The sequence below is a fragment of the Cryptomeria japonica genome, chromosome 4 (genome assembly GCF_030272615.1).
Source record: "Cryptomeria japonica chromosome 4, Sugi_1.0, whole genome shotgun sequence".
NCBI classification, from domain to species: domain Eukaryota; kingdom Viridiplantae; phylum Streptophyta; class Pinopsida; order Cupressales; family Cupressaceae; genus Cryptomeria; species Cryptomeria japonica.
Genome location: NC_081408.1, coordinates 495000131 through 495016718, shown reverse-complemented (window position 1 = coordinate 495016718; position 16588 = coordinate 495000131). Strand labels below are relative to the sequence as shown.

At 38.1% G+C, this 16588-nt stretch overlaps 1 protein-coding gene across 4 annotated transcripts in view; it reads right to left on the bottom strand.

Annotated features, from left to right (window-relative positions):
- LOC131060374 (lariat debranching enzyme) overlaps positions 1-15375 on the bottom strand; it is a 105410-nt gene extending 90035 nt beyond the window's left edge. Inside the window, exons 1-2 of one of the 4 annotated variants that reach the window (XM_059219907.1) lie at positions 15038-15375; positions 13087-13148 (exon numbers count right to left, since the gene is read on the bottom strand). In XM_059219907.1, the coding sequence (XP_059075890.1) occupies positions 13087-13092 (6 nt within the window). In that variant the 5' untranslated portion in view covers positions 13093-13148; positions 15038-15375. Of the gene's footprint in view, positions 1-3906; positions 3926-13086; positions 13168-15037 lie in introns of those variants that run through there. The other 3 variants (XM_059219908.1, XM_059219910.1, XM_059219909.1) reach the window with 3 other exon arrangements.
- Positions 15376-16588: the final 1213 nt, after the last annotated feature.

Below are 16588 nucleotides of genomic sequence, written 5' to 3'. Positions count from 1 at the left end.
TTCTCTATCTCTTGGTGGTGATCTGCTGCATTTGATGGAGTTCGCTGTCTTCTATTATGTTCTGCTGCACTTTAATGTAATTCGCTGTTATCAACTGCCTTGACTCTATATTTCGCTTCCTTAGAATATATTTCGCACCTTCTTGCAAAACTGAATGAATGATGTTATGAGAAGTATATGCTTTATTTATAGGAGTAGTAATACTTCTCAATCATGTCGGCCTTCTTTGCAAATTAAACATATTAATTATTTTTATTCCTTTTAAGTGAATTGGATAGGGTCGGCCCTATCATGGAGGCGAGTTGGGTTTGGATGTAGCGTGGAGGCCTTTTAGGTGGAGCCGAGAGGTATTGGGCCTGGCCCTATATGTTGGAGGCGGATTCCAATGTTGCCCAAGGCAATTGGAATCCACCAGCCCTAATTACAAACAACAAATCATGATGTGTTTTGGATTGATGCGAAATACATTGTCTCCATCATTTCTCCAGTATTCCAGGTGATCAGATATGGGGATGGGGATGCACCTAATCTTGGAGAGGAGTATGAATGCATTGACTCTATGCTTGACCAGATGAGAGTTGTTGTGCGAGTGAAGGACCCCTCTCTAGCATTCTACAATGAGCAAATCCGGCCTATCAATCAGTGCAGATGGGACAAGTTGAACACTCCTTTGCATATGGCTGCCTTTGCCTTGAATCCTAAGTGGTACAAGGCTAGACCGGGTAGAGTGACACTGATTCAAGATGATGAGGTGAAGGCGGGTTTCTTTAGGTGCATAGAGAAGATGTTTGATTCCAAAGATGCCGACACAATTTGCACTAAGTGGGGAAGATTTGCCACTCTTAGAGATTATTCAGATGTGGCAAAGATGGATATGGAAACTATGGCACAGGAGGACCCACTTTTGTGGTGGAATTGTCATGGCCCGAAATCTTTGACCACCACTCTAGCCATCCGCCTACTATCCCAGGTTTCCAGTTCTTCAACTACTAAGAGGAACTGGTCTACATATAGCTTCATCCACTCTCTTAAGAGGAACATACTTACCTCTAAAAGAGCAGAGAAGCTTGTGGCTATACACAGTGCTTTGCGTCTCATGGACCGCAAGACACTTGTGTACAAGGAGAGTCCAACAACACGATGGGATGTAGAGCCAGAGAAGCCTTCACAGATTGATGAGGATGATCCTACCACTTCAGATGCAGGGCTGGTTGGTGTGAGCTTGAGGGATCTTGATCTTTAGGAGTCTAGCAATTCCAATGAGGAGGAGTTCGGAAATGATTAGAGGCCTCCATTAGCTACATTTTGAGTTTTGTCATTTACCTTTTGGCATTTTGTCTATGACTCTAGTCTCTTTTGTAATGCTATTGCTATTAGTATTTGTATTTGGCTAGTCATTGTAATGATGAATCATGTAATCATCTTTATAGACTTTGCAATGGCATCAGATATTCATATTTTCCGTTTTCGATATAATAGAAATCTCCAATTTGACAATTTCATTTGTCAAATTTTATTTAGCAATTAGCATTGAAGAAATCTTGGTATTTAGATTTAGTATTTCAAATTTCCTATAGTTTCATTTGAAATGTAATTCTTATACTGTTATACAATGTCATACATCTTTTCAAAACTAGTTTTTTAATTACTATATGTATATGTATAACTATATCAGCACCACCACCCCCCCACCGTCGTCCCCAAACTTAGGCCCTTGGTGCCCCCATCCCAGAAACCTGTCTTCGCGTCCCCCGTACCCAACGCCCGTGGAACACTGCTGATAACACAATGAGAAATCCCTCCACATGCAAGCTGGGGTGGTGTCTAGCTTGGGTTCTTCAAGAATTTTTGTTCTTGAAGGACGAATATGCTGCAAACTCTAACTCTAACCTCAGAGCTTCAAACTAGAATACTCGAATAAATTGAAGAATGAATGAATGAATGAATAGAATGCTGGAAAATAATGTTAAAACTCCTTTTATTCTTCCCCAAGGCTCAATCCATAATTAGGGCTCCACTATAATAAATTTCATAAACTTAATTAAATCCTCTCCCTTCTAGGAATTCAACCCATCATGAAATCATTAATCCATTAATAAAGTGGCCATCATTTATTTAAAAACAACTTAACACTTGTGCACCTAGGGAAGTGTGCCAAGGGCACTTTATTATATTTTATTATAAAGTATAAAGTGATTATAATGATTCGCTCTATAACTATTTATTTAAATCTAACTTAGGAAATATTAAATATTTCCCAATTAATTCATAAAATGCTCATCTGGACTCGGAACTGAAATCCGACTGAAGCCAGCTGATCATGGAAGATGCCTGAGCCTTGTAGGCCAACTGATAGTTACCCCTAAAAATTAGGGATCCCCCCTAAAAAGTAGGAACTGCCACAAAAGTTCCCAGAATGATCCTAAAGGTCCTCTAATGCGTCATGGTCAACTCCCAATCAACCCCTAAAATATAGGGACCCCTCCTAAAATCTAGGAGACTGTCACAAACTGCTCACAAAGCCCCTGCAATGCTCCATAAGCCTCCAATTGAGTCCCCTATCCAAACTGATGACCTTAGGGAACTCAACTAAAGGTCAACCACCTGCCATCTGCCTGTCTCCTAGAAAGGGGACATTACATGTCATGACAACACATTAGAACTTACTTCAATAGTTAGAATCCTATTAGTGTTATGAATTGTATGGTCATGCCATTTGTCCATGTCAGTGCAGACCTAAGATTTATCAAAGCTCAAACAAAATATTTTTCTAGGTCAAGTCTATATGTGTGCCTCTAAATGGTTCCACAAGACTGCAATAGTACAAATGTCTGAACCTATCAGGGCTGCGATGATGCGTTGTTTGGATGCATGTTTCTTTTGTCAAAGGTGGACTCATTGATGCTCAAGCAAAGAAGCTCTAGTAGTGTGGTCCACGCATAGTTTTTGCACTTATCGCACAGTACAAATCTTTGCATTTTGTCATGGTTGCAATGATGCAGTATGTTGCCATGTGTCCATGTACCGCAAGAAGGAAAAGGAAGCCTACAATGGGGCATGATGTTGCCACATGGCAGTTTAGGGCAGAGTGCAAGAGAAGAGTAGAGGGACCCAATGCAAACCGCAATGGCATGTGATGCTTCCACGTGTGAATCTAGCACATGCAAGCAATAAGAGAGATGAATCACTGTGGTGATATGAGATGATGCCATGTGTCGAGTTAGTGCAGAGTGCAAAAGAGAAGGAGATGGGCCCGATCTTGGTCATAATGAAGCGATTAACAGACATGTGTCTATGTTAATCCTACATGCAATTACGTGTCTGTCCAACTTAGATTAAGTTGTCGACTACTTTGTGGACCATTACTATTGAGTTGTAACATTTGACTTTTCATTGCAGTTGTTGATTGGTTGATGATGATCAATGCAACATGGTCTCCTAGTCCAATATATTCAAATATAGTCAATGCTCTAATCACTGTTTATTCTACCCATAAAAAACAAGATCAACATCCGATATTCAAACATAGTAATCAAACATAGTAACGGTCCAAAAGGGTTTGGAAAATCAAATGCAGACATGGCCAACTCAAGGTTTATTGGATGGATTTTTAATCTCTCTCGGTAAACATTAAGCACGTTACAGTGATGGAACAAATCATTCTGAGGCCAACATCTTTCCAAATTAAAATGTATAAATCTATATATAAAGTAGAAAGCTTTCAAGCAACATATGAATGTATGTGTGTATGTCTATTTGTAAAAGAGTAGTCTCTGTAAGTGACTCTCTATAACGTACAAAATGTTCCAACATGTGTAGTAATAGAGCGGGACAAAGCAAATAAATGACAAAGAAAAATTAAATTGAACAATGCAATACTATTTGGAACAAAGCTAAGTTGTTCACCATCTTTTGATGCAACAACACTTTTAAAGTTGGATCTTTCTGTTGAATAAGTTGATGCCTCCTGTTAAAAGAGATTGGTGACTCTTGCTGAATTGATGCTTAGTTGTGGGGATTGATGTCTCTAGTAAGTTGGTGCCTATGAAATTGTAATTGGGAAATGCTGCCTCCTATAGGTTGGTGCCTGCAAACTTTGTAAGAACATTTTATTATTATTTTGTGAGGTTGGCTTTGGATAGTAGATCCAAACAGTCATAATATAACCAATGATGGAAATACCGAACTTTGGAAAATTATTCCAAGTAGATTGTGATGTTAGTGAGACAGCAATAGGAGTTTTGCTGAGTCAAGAGATAAAACCCATAGCATTCTTCAATGAAAACTAAATAATACAAAGAGAAATTATCCAATTTATGATCAAGAGTTCTATGCAACTGTGCGAGCACTCAAAAAATGGAGACATTACTTGCTTCCAAAGGAATTTGTACTATACACAAATCATTAACAACCAAGAGAAATTAAACCAAATGCATATGAAGTGGGCAGAATTTTTGCAGAACTGTTTTTTTGTTCTAAAATTAAAGCATAGGAGTGATAAGACAAATGGAGTTGTAGATGCCTTGGCTAGAAGATGTCTTTTCTTGAAAGAAAAGAGGGAAGAAATTAGTGTTAGAAGACTCGGACTCGGCAAGCTGATTTTTAACTCAGACTAAGCAAGCTGATTTTTACCTCGAACACGGGACCCAAGCTTGACACATAGAAGCTACTTTGATCACATACAAAAGTATGTATTGATTACATAAGTATGAAGGCAAATTTTAGTTGAAGGAAATAACACATTTAGATATATAAATATTGTCAAATGTATATAAAACTCATGGAATATGAAATCCATGGCATCAAAACAAATATCAAACTAAAAATATAAGTCTATGGCTTAGAGAAGCCTGCATTACTCATCCCAATTCCCAACATCACGGCAAGTCATGTACTGGTGTCTTAGATAGGTCCTGGATGATAGTGTAGCCATGATATTTTCTTGTGTCTCATTGACTAATGTGTATGAGTGAGGAACTTATTATTAAATTTTCTTGAACCCTTCAAGACTACATGTTTTGTTGTCAAGCTCATTAAAAAGACGAACGGTTAAGTAAATAGATAAACGGTTATGTTCTAGTTTGACCTTAGCTAGGATACTAATAGATGGGATTGTTCTATGAGTTGTCTATGTAGCACGATTGATACATTTTGCATTCTACTTGCCAACTATGACTTAACTCATATTCAATATACAATGATTGTAGCATGCCAACTTTGCCTACAGCAGTCCTTGTATACTAAACAAGTTATCCAACGTATGAGACAACATAATTCTTCATTGTGGCTTTGATTGTGAAGATGCGGAGATTTACAACAAGGGATATGTATTTTGTAGATTTTATGATCATGATTCATTATTGGCCTATTACTTGCTTAGACTTATAGTTTGGTGAGGATTTGAAGGCAACACTACAATGGGATTGAGGGGCAACGCCCCTTGCAAGGGTCTATGGGCAGCACCCCCAGTGAAGCCGAGGTCGAGGGGTAGCCGCTCCTCGCAAGGTCCCAAAGCAGCACCCTAGGTGTGCTTCTTGGCGAGGTCGAGGGGTGGAACCCCCGCCACCAAGCCCAAATGAAGACCTTCAAAACCACATGGACCTTCATGGCACACACCATTTTCATAATCTTTTGAAAATCATAGAAGGGCATGTCATAAACCAAACAAGTGTTGAAAGGTTGTAAGGTTTGTTTTTTTCAAAAAAGAACTAAAATGTCGAATTAATGCTTTACAATTTTTTTTTTCTTTTTAAATTTTTTTCCCCAATCTTGGCCAAGTCTAGCTTGTGGGGCTTTCCGGGTCTGGTGAAACTGGAAGACACGGCAAGTCTCCATGACTTGCCTGAGTCCCCAAGACTCAAATGGCCTAGCTCGCCTTGGGACTCGCCAAGTCTAGGTGAGTCCTATAACTATAGTAGAAATAGTTAGTTTCGATACCATGAAGGAATTATACCATGAGGATGACAATTTCAGAGATACATGGGCAATATGCATGAATCCAACAAGCATAGACATGACTCTCTGGCTTGACAACTTTATGTAGGGTGGTTTGTTGTTCAAGGGAAATTAGTTGTGCATACCTCAAGGATCAAGGAGGGAGAGCTTTGATAAAAGAAAAATGGAGGGGGAGATCAGTAAGCCATTTTGGTGCAGATATGACTCTCCCACAACTGAAGGAAAGATACTTTAAGCCAAGGATGACAATGGGTGTCAAAAGATTTGTACAAGGCTGTAGACTTGTTGTGACATAATCACACATCGCCCTATTGCAAATGGGGAACCCCTTTTTTTTGCTTTTTAGGGTTGTGTTTTGGTGTCTTGGGGTTTTGTCTCCAGTCTCTAATCTCTGCAAATGAGTCAAGTTTTTTGAAATTTGGAGGAGTTACCAAAACCAATGACGAGAAGGAATGGTCAAAAGGGCGTTTTGATGCTATGGATGTGCTTAGACAGGTCAAAGTTGTAAAATCGCAATTTCCCAGGATCAATTTTGACAACTTCCTATTTTTGAGGAAATTTGCTTTTTTGCTTTTTTCTAAATTTAGAAAGTTTTTTTTGGTATTTTGGTTTAAGTCTGCTTTTTTCTAAAAATAGAAAGTTGCTTTTTTTAGGGTCGTAGGTGGTCATTGGGTCACGAGAAGTGTCAAGTCAGGAGAAATCATCCAAAAAAAACTTTCGAATCCAAAGGAAAATTTCCAGAATGCTAATTGAAGATCACAAGGAAAATGCCCAAGTCTAAAACTTGGATCGGGAAAATTCCTAAATTCCTTGTTTCCTTGGGAAAATTCCTTGTTTTCATGGAAAAATTCCTAAATTCCTTGGAAAAATTCCTTGTTTCTTTGGAAAAATTCCTTGTTTCCTTGGAAAAATTCCTAAATTCCTTGTTTCCTTGGAAAAATTCCTAAATTCCTTAGAAAAATTCCTTGTTTCCTTGGGAAAATTCCAAGCTTCAGTGGCAAACTTCCTTGGGCATAAGCAAAGTCCGCACAAACTTCCTTGGGCATAAGCAAAGTCCACCCAAACTTCCTTGGCATCAAGCAAAGTCCGCTCAAGGTGATGAAAAACTTCCTTGGAAACAAGCAAAGTTCACCCAAGGAGTGGGTTAAAAATTAGGTTAAGTGTTGGCACTTTGAGAAGGGAAGAAGTCAGAAATTTGGGATAAGTGTGGCAGCATGGTAAACTTTCCTCAAGCACATACCAAGTCCACCCTAGGCAAGCTATGAAAACTTCCCAAACCAATGATGAAGTCCACTCCAAGGCAAGGAGAAAGTTCTTGTTCCATGCTAAAGTCCACCCTAGGAAGGCATCAATTTCCTTGTCTTTCTATTAAGTCCGCCATGCTTGGTGAGGAAAATTCCTAATAGAACATGAACTTTGCCCCCCTTGGTGGAGAAAGTTCCTTGAACACACATGAAGTCCGCCTAAGACATAAGGAAAGTTCCTAAGTCAAGGTGAAGTCCGCCCCTCCCTAGGTTGAATTTCCAATCAAGACTTAAAGTCCACCCTTGGTGAATAAAGAAAGAGTTTGGCTAAGGAATTAAAGCAAGTATGGAAATAAGGATAAAATTCGCCCAAGGGAGAAAGAAAGATGAACAAAGCAAAAAGTTAGATGAACAAGGAAAATTCGCCAAAGTGTTGGAGGAGAGCGTTGAAGGCATAAGTGATTAAAACAAAAAAGGATAGAATCAAGAAGAGATTTGCCTTAAGTCTTGAAAGAGGAAGAATTTGAAACTTTTGGCTAAGTGTTGAGGAATAAAACAAAAAGGTTGAAATCAAAATGAAATTTGGCTGTCTTGAAAAAGTTCTAAATTGCAAATTTCCAAGACATCTTCCGAAAGAATTTCAAAGCCAATTTCTACATTTGAGGTCAAAGTTGGAGTAATTTAATAAAGAATTTACCAAACTTGCAAAACAGCTTTCACTTCAAATCGTCTTGCTTCCACAACGCATGGAAGGACAACATTAACGCTTCAAGGTGGAATCCAAGGATCAAAGGAACAAAGAAGAAGGACTTACACTTCATCAAGACATTCAGGAAGATCAAGTCATCCAAGGATGAAAGGCTCTACATCGACCTTGGATTTCTTTTGGAAATCCAAAATCAAGAGATTCCATACCAAGGAGCGGTAACTTCAAGAGACAATGAGAATGAAAAAAATGTTCTAATCATCTTGAATTTCCTTTGGAAATCCAAGAGTAAGGGTCAATACAAGGAGGTAATCTTGGTTGAGGAACGTTGCAACATGAAGTCAAGAACTCCACCCAAGAATCCAAGTCCAAGGCAAGGAATTTCATAATCAAGGAAGGAATATATTTTCAGAAGAGTTAATCAAGTTAGAAACTTGATCATCCAAGGTGATGCAATTTAGGAATTTGCTTCATCACGTCAAGCAATTGGAACAATGTTGAGTATCAATAGATATTGCCTAAGGTATCAACACTTCTTCATGATGGGGAATCAAATCTACAAGGCAAGCTGAGGTGGCATCCCAATCATCAATCACCCAATCTAAGGGTTTCAAGTCAAACATGTCCAGGTGCAATGAACCAGACTCAACAAGTGGAAGATATTAAATGGCTCCTATTTTCTCATTGGTTATCCAAAGTATTGTAATTTTCTCATTGGCCAAAAAGAGTTTTTTTGCAATTAACCCTAATTAGGGTTTTATCTATTAATCTTGGTCGTTGATCTTGAATCAATCTGGGCCATTGTTTTGTAATGGGGTGCCTATATAAACCCTCCTCTCATTTTTAAAAGGAGAGATTTTTGAGAAATTGTTGTAATAATACTTCTTAAGTGCTAAGACATTATTCATTGTTCAATTGTTGGTAAATTTTGTCTACTTTTGCAAGTTAGCATGGTTTCTTGGCTTTCAATAGAATAGATTTCATTTTCAAGTTGTTAGATTGAACGAAGGATTTGATAGAATTGCTTAATGTGTAATTGATGTGTTCATACTTTTGATATTGAATGGTTTTCAATTATTGTGCAAAGTTAGCCTAAACCTATACATGAAAACTTAACTTCTATCGCTATATACGTTGTTCAAAATGTTGGTGAATATGGGTGATATGAAAATCTTTTAAATCCCTTAGAAGATAGAACCGTTCTTGCGTAGTTGTTGAATTTGGCGAAACAAGAATTGGTTTTGGATTCCACTTTTGCAATTCCCGTCTCCAAAATTCATAGGATTAGATTAGGATTAGAATTATCTTCCTAAACCCTCATCCTTTTTCCTTTTTTTCCCAAGTCTTAGTAGAAGTAGGATTGAAAAGAGCTTATTGAAAAATCATTCAGAAAAGAGAAAAATACAAGTGTCAGCAATCAACAAAATCCTTTGATTGATTCACTCCTCGAACAATTGTGTAAGTCCCCCTTGAGATTACCAGAATTTCACAACGAACCAACTGAGACTATCTGCATTGAATCTGAAACCTTGGAGTCATCTTTGTGATCACACAGTCCATCTATTCAGCACTTACAAGATTTTGATCAAGAGAGAAATCTCAGGGTATTTTATCATGAGTTGAGCGTGCATTAAAAACACACCAACAAGACTTTATCAGTATTCAAAAGGTTGAACTCAAAATTCAAAACACAACATTGTGTCAAACATTGCCAATGTCAAAGAAACCATAGGATGATATCAGTACATTTTGTGCTTTGGGTGCCAAGAACATAGAGAAAGTGATTCAATATTTGTTGTTGTTGATAGGTTTTCAAAGATGGCACATTTCATCGTTGATTTATTTACAATAGAAGAAAAATGATGCTACACATACAGCTGATTTATTCTTCAAAGAGATTGTGCGGTTGCATGGATTGCCTCAAATCATTTTATCGAATAAGGATACAAAATTTGTTGATCATCTTTTTAAGGATGCTGTAGACGAAATTAGTTCCTCAATCAAGACTTAGCTGACCCTACCATCCACAAATAGATAGCCAAACAGAGGTGGTGAAGAAAAGCCTTGGAAATCTACCCAGGTGTTTAGTTGGAGAGAATCCCAAACAGTGGGATATGATTTTAGCAAGCAGAGTTTGCTCATAGCAATTTAGTAAACAAGAGTACAACAAAGAGTGGGATATAATTGACTAGAAAGAGTGCAGAGGAAGATTTTGTTGAGTATATGCATGAAGTCTATGAGCAAATGAAAGAGAAGCTAAGGCAGTATATAGCACAATTCAAGAAGCATGCAAATTATAGGAGAAGAGAAACTAGGTTTCACGAAGGAGATTTAGTTCTCACACATTTCAGGAAGGAGAGGTTTCAAAATAGAATGTATAACAGGCTCAAGTGGAAAAATATTGAGCAGCAAAAAGATCTAAGGAAATTCTCAAGTAATGTATATGAGATAAGGGTTGCCTAAGATATCAGGCCTGCTACTGGGCTTTTAAGGGCTTATCCTCCTAGGGCTGTTGAAAAAAGTCATGTATGGATGCCGCCAGATAGGGGATGGATCAAAATCAACTTTGACGGGGCATCCAGGGGGAATCCCGGGACCTCCGATGCAGGGGTCATTGCTCGAGATGAGAAAGGTAGTATTTTAGCATTTGGAGCAAAGAGATTGGTGGATGGCACTAACAATGAAGTTGAGTGTCGGGCGGCAATTGAAGCAATTCTTATGGCGAAAAAATTGGAGGTGAAAAAACTACACCTTGAAGGGGACTCCCAGATAGTGGTGAATGGCATCGCTAGGGGTAGGATGGATGCTTGGCACCTGGATAAACATATCAGAAGAATACATGACCTTCTAATTGGGTTCGAGGACTTTAAAGTATCGCATGTTCTAAGGGAAGTGAATACAGAAGCTGATGTGCTCTCGAATGTAGGTGCAAATGGTTCCTTGGCTGAACATTTTAATTTCTTTGAAGACTTAAGGGATTTGGATCCCTTAGAATTTGTATGAAGAAGCGTTGAGTATGAAAGGTGAACTCGAGAAGTTGTGAAAAGCTATGTGTGAACCCATTTTAGATATGCATGTTGAGGCGTGGGGAAGGCTTATGTGGATTGAGTACACTGCAATGGCAGCAAGTAGAGAAAATGGCGGAGTAGGTGCAATTATGGCAGTGAATGGTACTTTGGTTTTGCTGGCAATGTGCGGTGTGAGGTGGTGCGTGCGATGTAATAAATGGAAGGGGTGGCAGCGTTTTGTGACATTATGGTCCTCGGTTTTTGGCATTTCGAAGAGGGATTGCAATTTCCTTTGCAAGTGCTATTTCTAGGCTATGTGGCAGGGGAACGATGGAAGCGAATTTCTCACTGTTCACTCTGGGCCAAATGCCTGCCTTTCAAGGCCCTATTTCAAGCCATCGTCTAAAGCATGTATTTAGGGTGGACGAGGAAGAATTTTGGAAGGCTGTTCGTTTGATGTTTGGAGACGAATTCCTGAAAACTGACTATCGCCCGCAAACTAATTTGGACATATCGTCCCTGTTTGTGGCACTGGCACTGATGGTGGGAAGTTCAAGGGAGGAGGTGATGCGAGTGGTGTCTCTCATTCTGAGGCCAAAATGGTCGGTTGGCCTGGCGGAGTTGGTGGAACGTGCGGAGATTGGTGTGGGTTTGCGAATGGAGCAAGGGCTGTGGAGGCGCTTAGGCGAGCGGAATGATGCAGTGCAGCCTCTGGTGGTGTGGTCGGCCTCTCGCTCGGTTGAAACCCAATTGGAGGATGCAAGGAAAGGTTGGCGGGATCTGCTGGACTTTGTGCGGAAGATGGGTCCGACGGAGCAGGCGAAATTGCGCAGCAAGCAAACACTGGTGAAGTCACAGGCTCTAATTGGTGAGAATGGGCAGCCGATCGTGCGACATCAAATCCCACGGAAGATTGCGAAGAGTGGAACGCAGCGAGTTGCGAGGAGGACGGTCGGGAACCATGACCAGTGCTGGGATGGTGCAGTCTACTGCAGGATCCAGTCATGCCATCCCCAATTTCTCCAAGGAAGAGGCCCTTGGCTGGCTCCGGTAGGATGGTTTCGTGAGGAATTTTCTGTTAGTAGGCCATTGGTTTTTTTGGTGGTTTTTCACTGATGTAAGCAATGTAACCTTAGTGGTTGGCATAGCTGGTGTTGTTTTTCTGTCTCGGGTTTCATTTTGAGTTTTGTAGGGGCGGGACCCCATATAGTCTTATGATAGTGGAAAAGCTGCAGAGCAGCTGAAGGCATGTAATTTTCTCCTTTCAAACAATACAAATATTAAAAGATATGGACATTTCCCAAATATTAAATGTGGCAGACCTATATTCATTTCATGGTGTGCAGAACAGGAAGGATGAAGCATACTTAGATTTCCGTTTTGCTGAGCAGAAACAGAAGATGCCTAGAAAGGAGGAAGAAATAAATGAGCATCTGGACTCGAGTAGCTATAAGAACCAAAGAAAAGGATTACAGAGAGTAGCTAGTCAAGAGGAGAAATAGATCCATAGAAGATTCAACATGGTTCAATTCTGCTGAGGTTGTTCATTATGGCCATACCTTGCAAGATTTAAGCCTCCAGTGAGCAGGAGGGCAGATTTTCTCTTACCCAATCTGATATAAACCCATCCTGGGTATTGGGCATAGGGCAATCAACATCCAAAAAATACTTTTTTTTTCTTTCTTATTCTTGAAAGCATTCAAATAAAAGGACGAGAATGGGAAGGGATGAAGAAAATTCACAAGCTCAAAGTTACGGTTATAACAATATGTTAAATTGAAAGCTCAGAAAGAGAGCAGAGAAAAACTCAGTTCAAATTTTGTAGAGATCACATGAATGATGTAAGTTTTTGAAAGACTATATTTTCAAACCTGTGGTGTTGCTTACAGTGTCCTAATATGGCTCACTATCCTTGATTGCATTAAATATCTTTAGACTTGCAGAAAACATTTTGCTTCTCAAAACAATTCTCTATTATAAGGTGGTAAAAACATTTTTACAACATAACAAAAAAAATTGCATTGTTGTAATCCAATTGAAATATGATGATTTCATATGAAAATGCATCACAGACTAGGAATCATCAATGTTTATTCTCTAAATAGAACAAGCTGCAATCACTCTTTTATAAAGGTAACTAGTAAATAATAAAGAAGAGTTCATGGAATATTACCTTCATAGGAAAACTACGACTAATCAATATAAGCAATATCCACAAATTTGCAACTTGGCAACCTGCCAAACAAGCATAGGACTATGTCCAAGATTAACTTTGACATTATGAATGCGAGGATACATAAAACCAATATCTTAAATGAAGCAAAATAATAACTTTTCAGAACGACAACATTTTAAAAACTAACCAAGACAGAATTAATTCTTTACATTTTCAGGGTTCTGTACCAAGTATCAAAGTAAATTTTTTGTCTAAGATTGCAAATAGAGGAGCTTTAGTTTCTTATCTAACATTTATTTTTCAATTGAAGAATAATAAATAGCCATTACTCACATTATTTAATTCAAGGAATGAGGGAAAAATCCAGTAATATGGTGTATATGCATGGTTGTTTCATTCAAGAAAACCCCACTATAGAAGATTATCTAATGAAATTTTCATTTATGGTAAAAAGGCAGAAACAGTAAATGAAAGACCACTGAGAACACCACTTTTCTGATGAGTCTAGGTGAAAATTATTGGGGAATTTTTACCCCCTAAAACATAAGGCATTTCCATCACTAGAAACTTCATCCTAGGATGGATAAAACCTGTGGAACAGGGGAGCCACAACTCAGGGGCACCTATCATAATATAGAAACCTGGGATTTCTGGAACAGCAATAACATTTAAACAAAAAAACATAAAACAGTAACAATAACATCAATTTTCTATTTCCTATTCAATAAACTGCCCATAATGGTAATAAATTACGGTTATAGTATTTGTTGCTGTCCTCTGCATTGTGAAAGCATAGAACCACAAGTACTCGCAAATTTACAAAATAAATGATTTACTCACTCCTGAACTCACCTACAACACAGGATGAGTCAGTTGCAAATAGTCATTGAGTTTGACTACAAGTACTTGCATAAAACCAGTACAAAATTATCACCAGCTCAACACACGTTGCAAACACATTCAGCCCGATGTTGAAAACCCTAATATGAAATTGGAAACCCCACAACAGCATTCAGACGTGAAAACACATGCTTTAAACACTAAAAAAATATGTGCGATTTGTCTGTTTAACGTGTGTGATTTGTCCATTCAGTTGCAGAGCATTTGAGTTGTAGCTGTTTGGTAGAGCACGAGTTGCAAGGTCTAACAAATACAATTTAGGCTTAAACAAACACAATCCACGTATCTTTCTAGAGATAGGACTTGAACAAATGCAATCAAGTCATCCACAAACCTTTCCAACAATGAGGGTTTGACAAGATCCAGAAAACTTTCCTTTGATCTATAAAGCCAAATTTTAGATATTGGTCCATAGGATTATCTAAATATCCCTTAATAATTTCTTTCTTTGAATATACTCATGAGTTGTGACCAATTTCCTTATTTTGTAATGCTAATGGAAAACTTAGTTGTTTTGTGTCACACCAATCCCTTGCCTTCTGATAGATAGTCTTTAAAATACAAGAGCCAATATAATGAATTTTAACTGTGAAGAAATATATTGTACAGTTTTTAAAGATGTGATAAGTTTAACCTATGAAGATGTTCCAATCTCTACTATTCACTTTATGTTAAAATAGCTCTGGCAACCATTGCATTTACAGCAGCAACATTAGCTGGTATCCATTTAATACAAACTTATTGTCACAAAAATAAAGTCAAGAACAAGGGAAACAGAATAACCAAAATATTACCAAAAAAGCGTAAAATACATTTCACAGTTCAAAATATCTCTACGTGAATAAACAAATAATGATCGAAGACAAGGAATTACAATAATATTTACTATATATAAATATATTCATAGATAAAACCACAGAATCAATGCCATTTATTTAACAGATTACAACAGAGTTATTTTCGAATGAAGTAAAACACAAAAAAAATGATCGGGCCGCGTACAAATTCCAAAAAAAAAAAATCACTGAAACCATGGCAGGTGACCTACCTCAAGATTCTGAGCAAATTGGGTTGCGCTGTCACCGATGTCGACGAAATAAATGGCAGTTTGCAGGAAAAATATTACGGAACACAACCTAAGCAGATTTTTTTTCAAATGAAAAGAACCAAGACCGCTCTCCCTACAGCTGCTACTTCAACCCATTCACAGTAAACGAAAAGTAGAGCTAAATATATCGGGGTTTTAGAGCTACAAGATTCTTGAGATCGAGACAAATTTGCAGCTTTTGAAACGAAAATATTGATTGGGACTTAGAATTTGTTTTCATGAGGCGAGGACTATTGTTCTTCCCGGTCTGAGACAACTTTCCAGGTGAAAGATGCTACAAAATATTTTTATTATTAAGTATAATATTGTATATTTAATTAATTTAAATAATAAACTTATAATTAATTTAATTAATTTAAATTATATATTACTATAATTATCAAAATGTACAACCATTGATTTGATATATTGATTTTGTTTATCTATATTATTCATTACATTCAATTTCTTTCAACTCTAAATGATCTATTCAACCATTTCACTTCAAACTTACTACTAATAAAATCTTTATTATTATTTAAAAATATTTACTATTATAATAAAGTATTTGTTTATTATTTCATTTAAAAAATTATTATATTATTATATTATTCCATTTAAAAAATTATTATATTATTATATTATAATTATCTTAATTATATTATTTTGAGGAGGTTAACTATCAATATGATGGAGATAATAGAATTGATTAATAGTTAAACTCAGAGTGAGTGATAGTTGAGAGGAGAAAAAAATAAATAAAAAATATTAGTTTTTCATGCATTTATTTTAATTTAGGTTATTTAAAGTTATTTAAATTATTTTTATTTAAGTAATAGTAAAACTAATTGTGGATTTTATATTTTAGAAATATTGTACACTATGATAGCGTGCGTGCAGGCTCTCGCGGGCGACCGAGCTAGGGCTTTGATGCCCTAGCTCGAGGGAGGCGGAGCTGCAGGTGGGTCGTCGGGGGGAGGGAAGTGCAGGTGCGGCGGGGGTGTGGAGTTGCAGGCGGGGAAGGGCAGGGTTCGGCGGAGGGAGTGGTGGGTGAAATGGGAGGCTGCGGGTGGAGCGATGACTATGAGCGGTTGGGCTTTGGGGCTGCTGCGAGCCATGGGTTTTCAAGGGGTTAGGGGTTTCAGCAGGCTCTCCCTCTCGGTGGGCTTTGGGGGGGGTGGGGTTGCAGGTTCAGTGCTTTCCCGAGTGGCCCTTCGGGGTGTGGCCCTTTTTTTAATCTTGTTTAATTTTTCGGAGCTCCGATGATGAGTATTGGTGGTGAGGACACGCAAGTACCTCCAGCCATGGATTTTCGCGTTGCGGTGGGCTCAAAACCCCCATTCCAGAGTATGAAGACTTTTAACAATAACCTTTTCTCATCTAAATCGAGATCGAGGACTGCTGGTGGTTCGCGCATTATGAAGATTAATGGTTGCCTGGAGAGATGCAGTGAGAGACCGAAGCTGGTTATTCCTCCTGAATTGATTGCTGAAGACGTTGAGTACTTTTCAA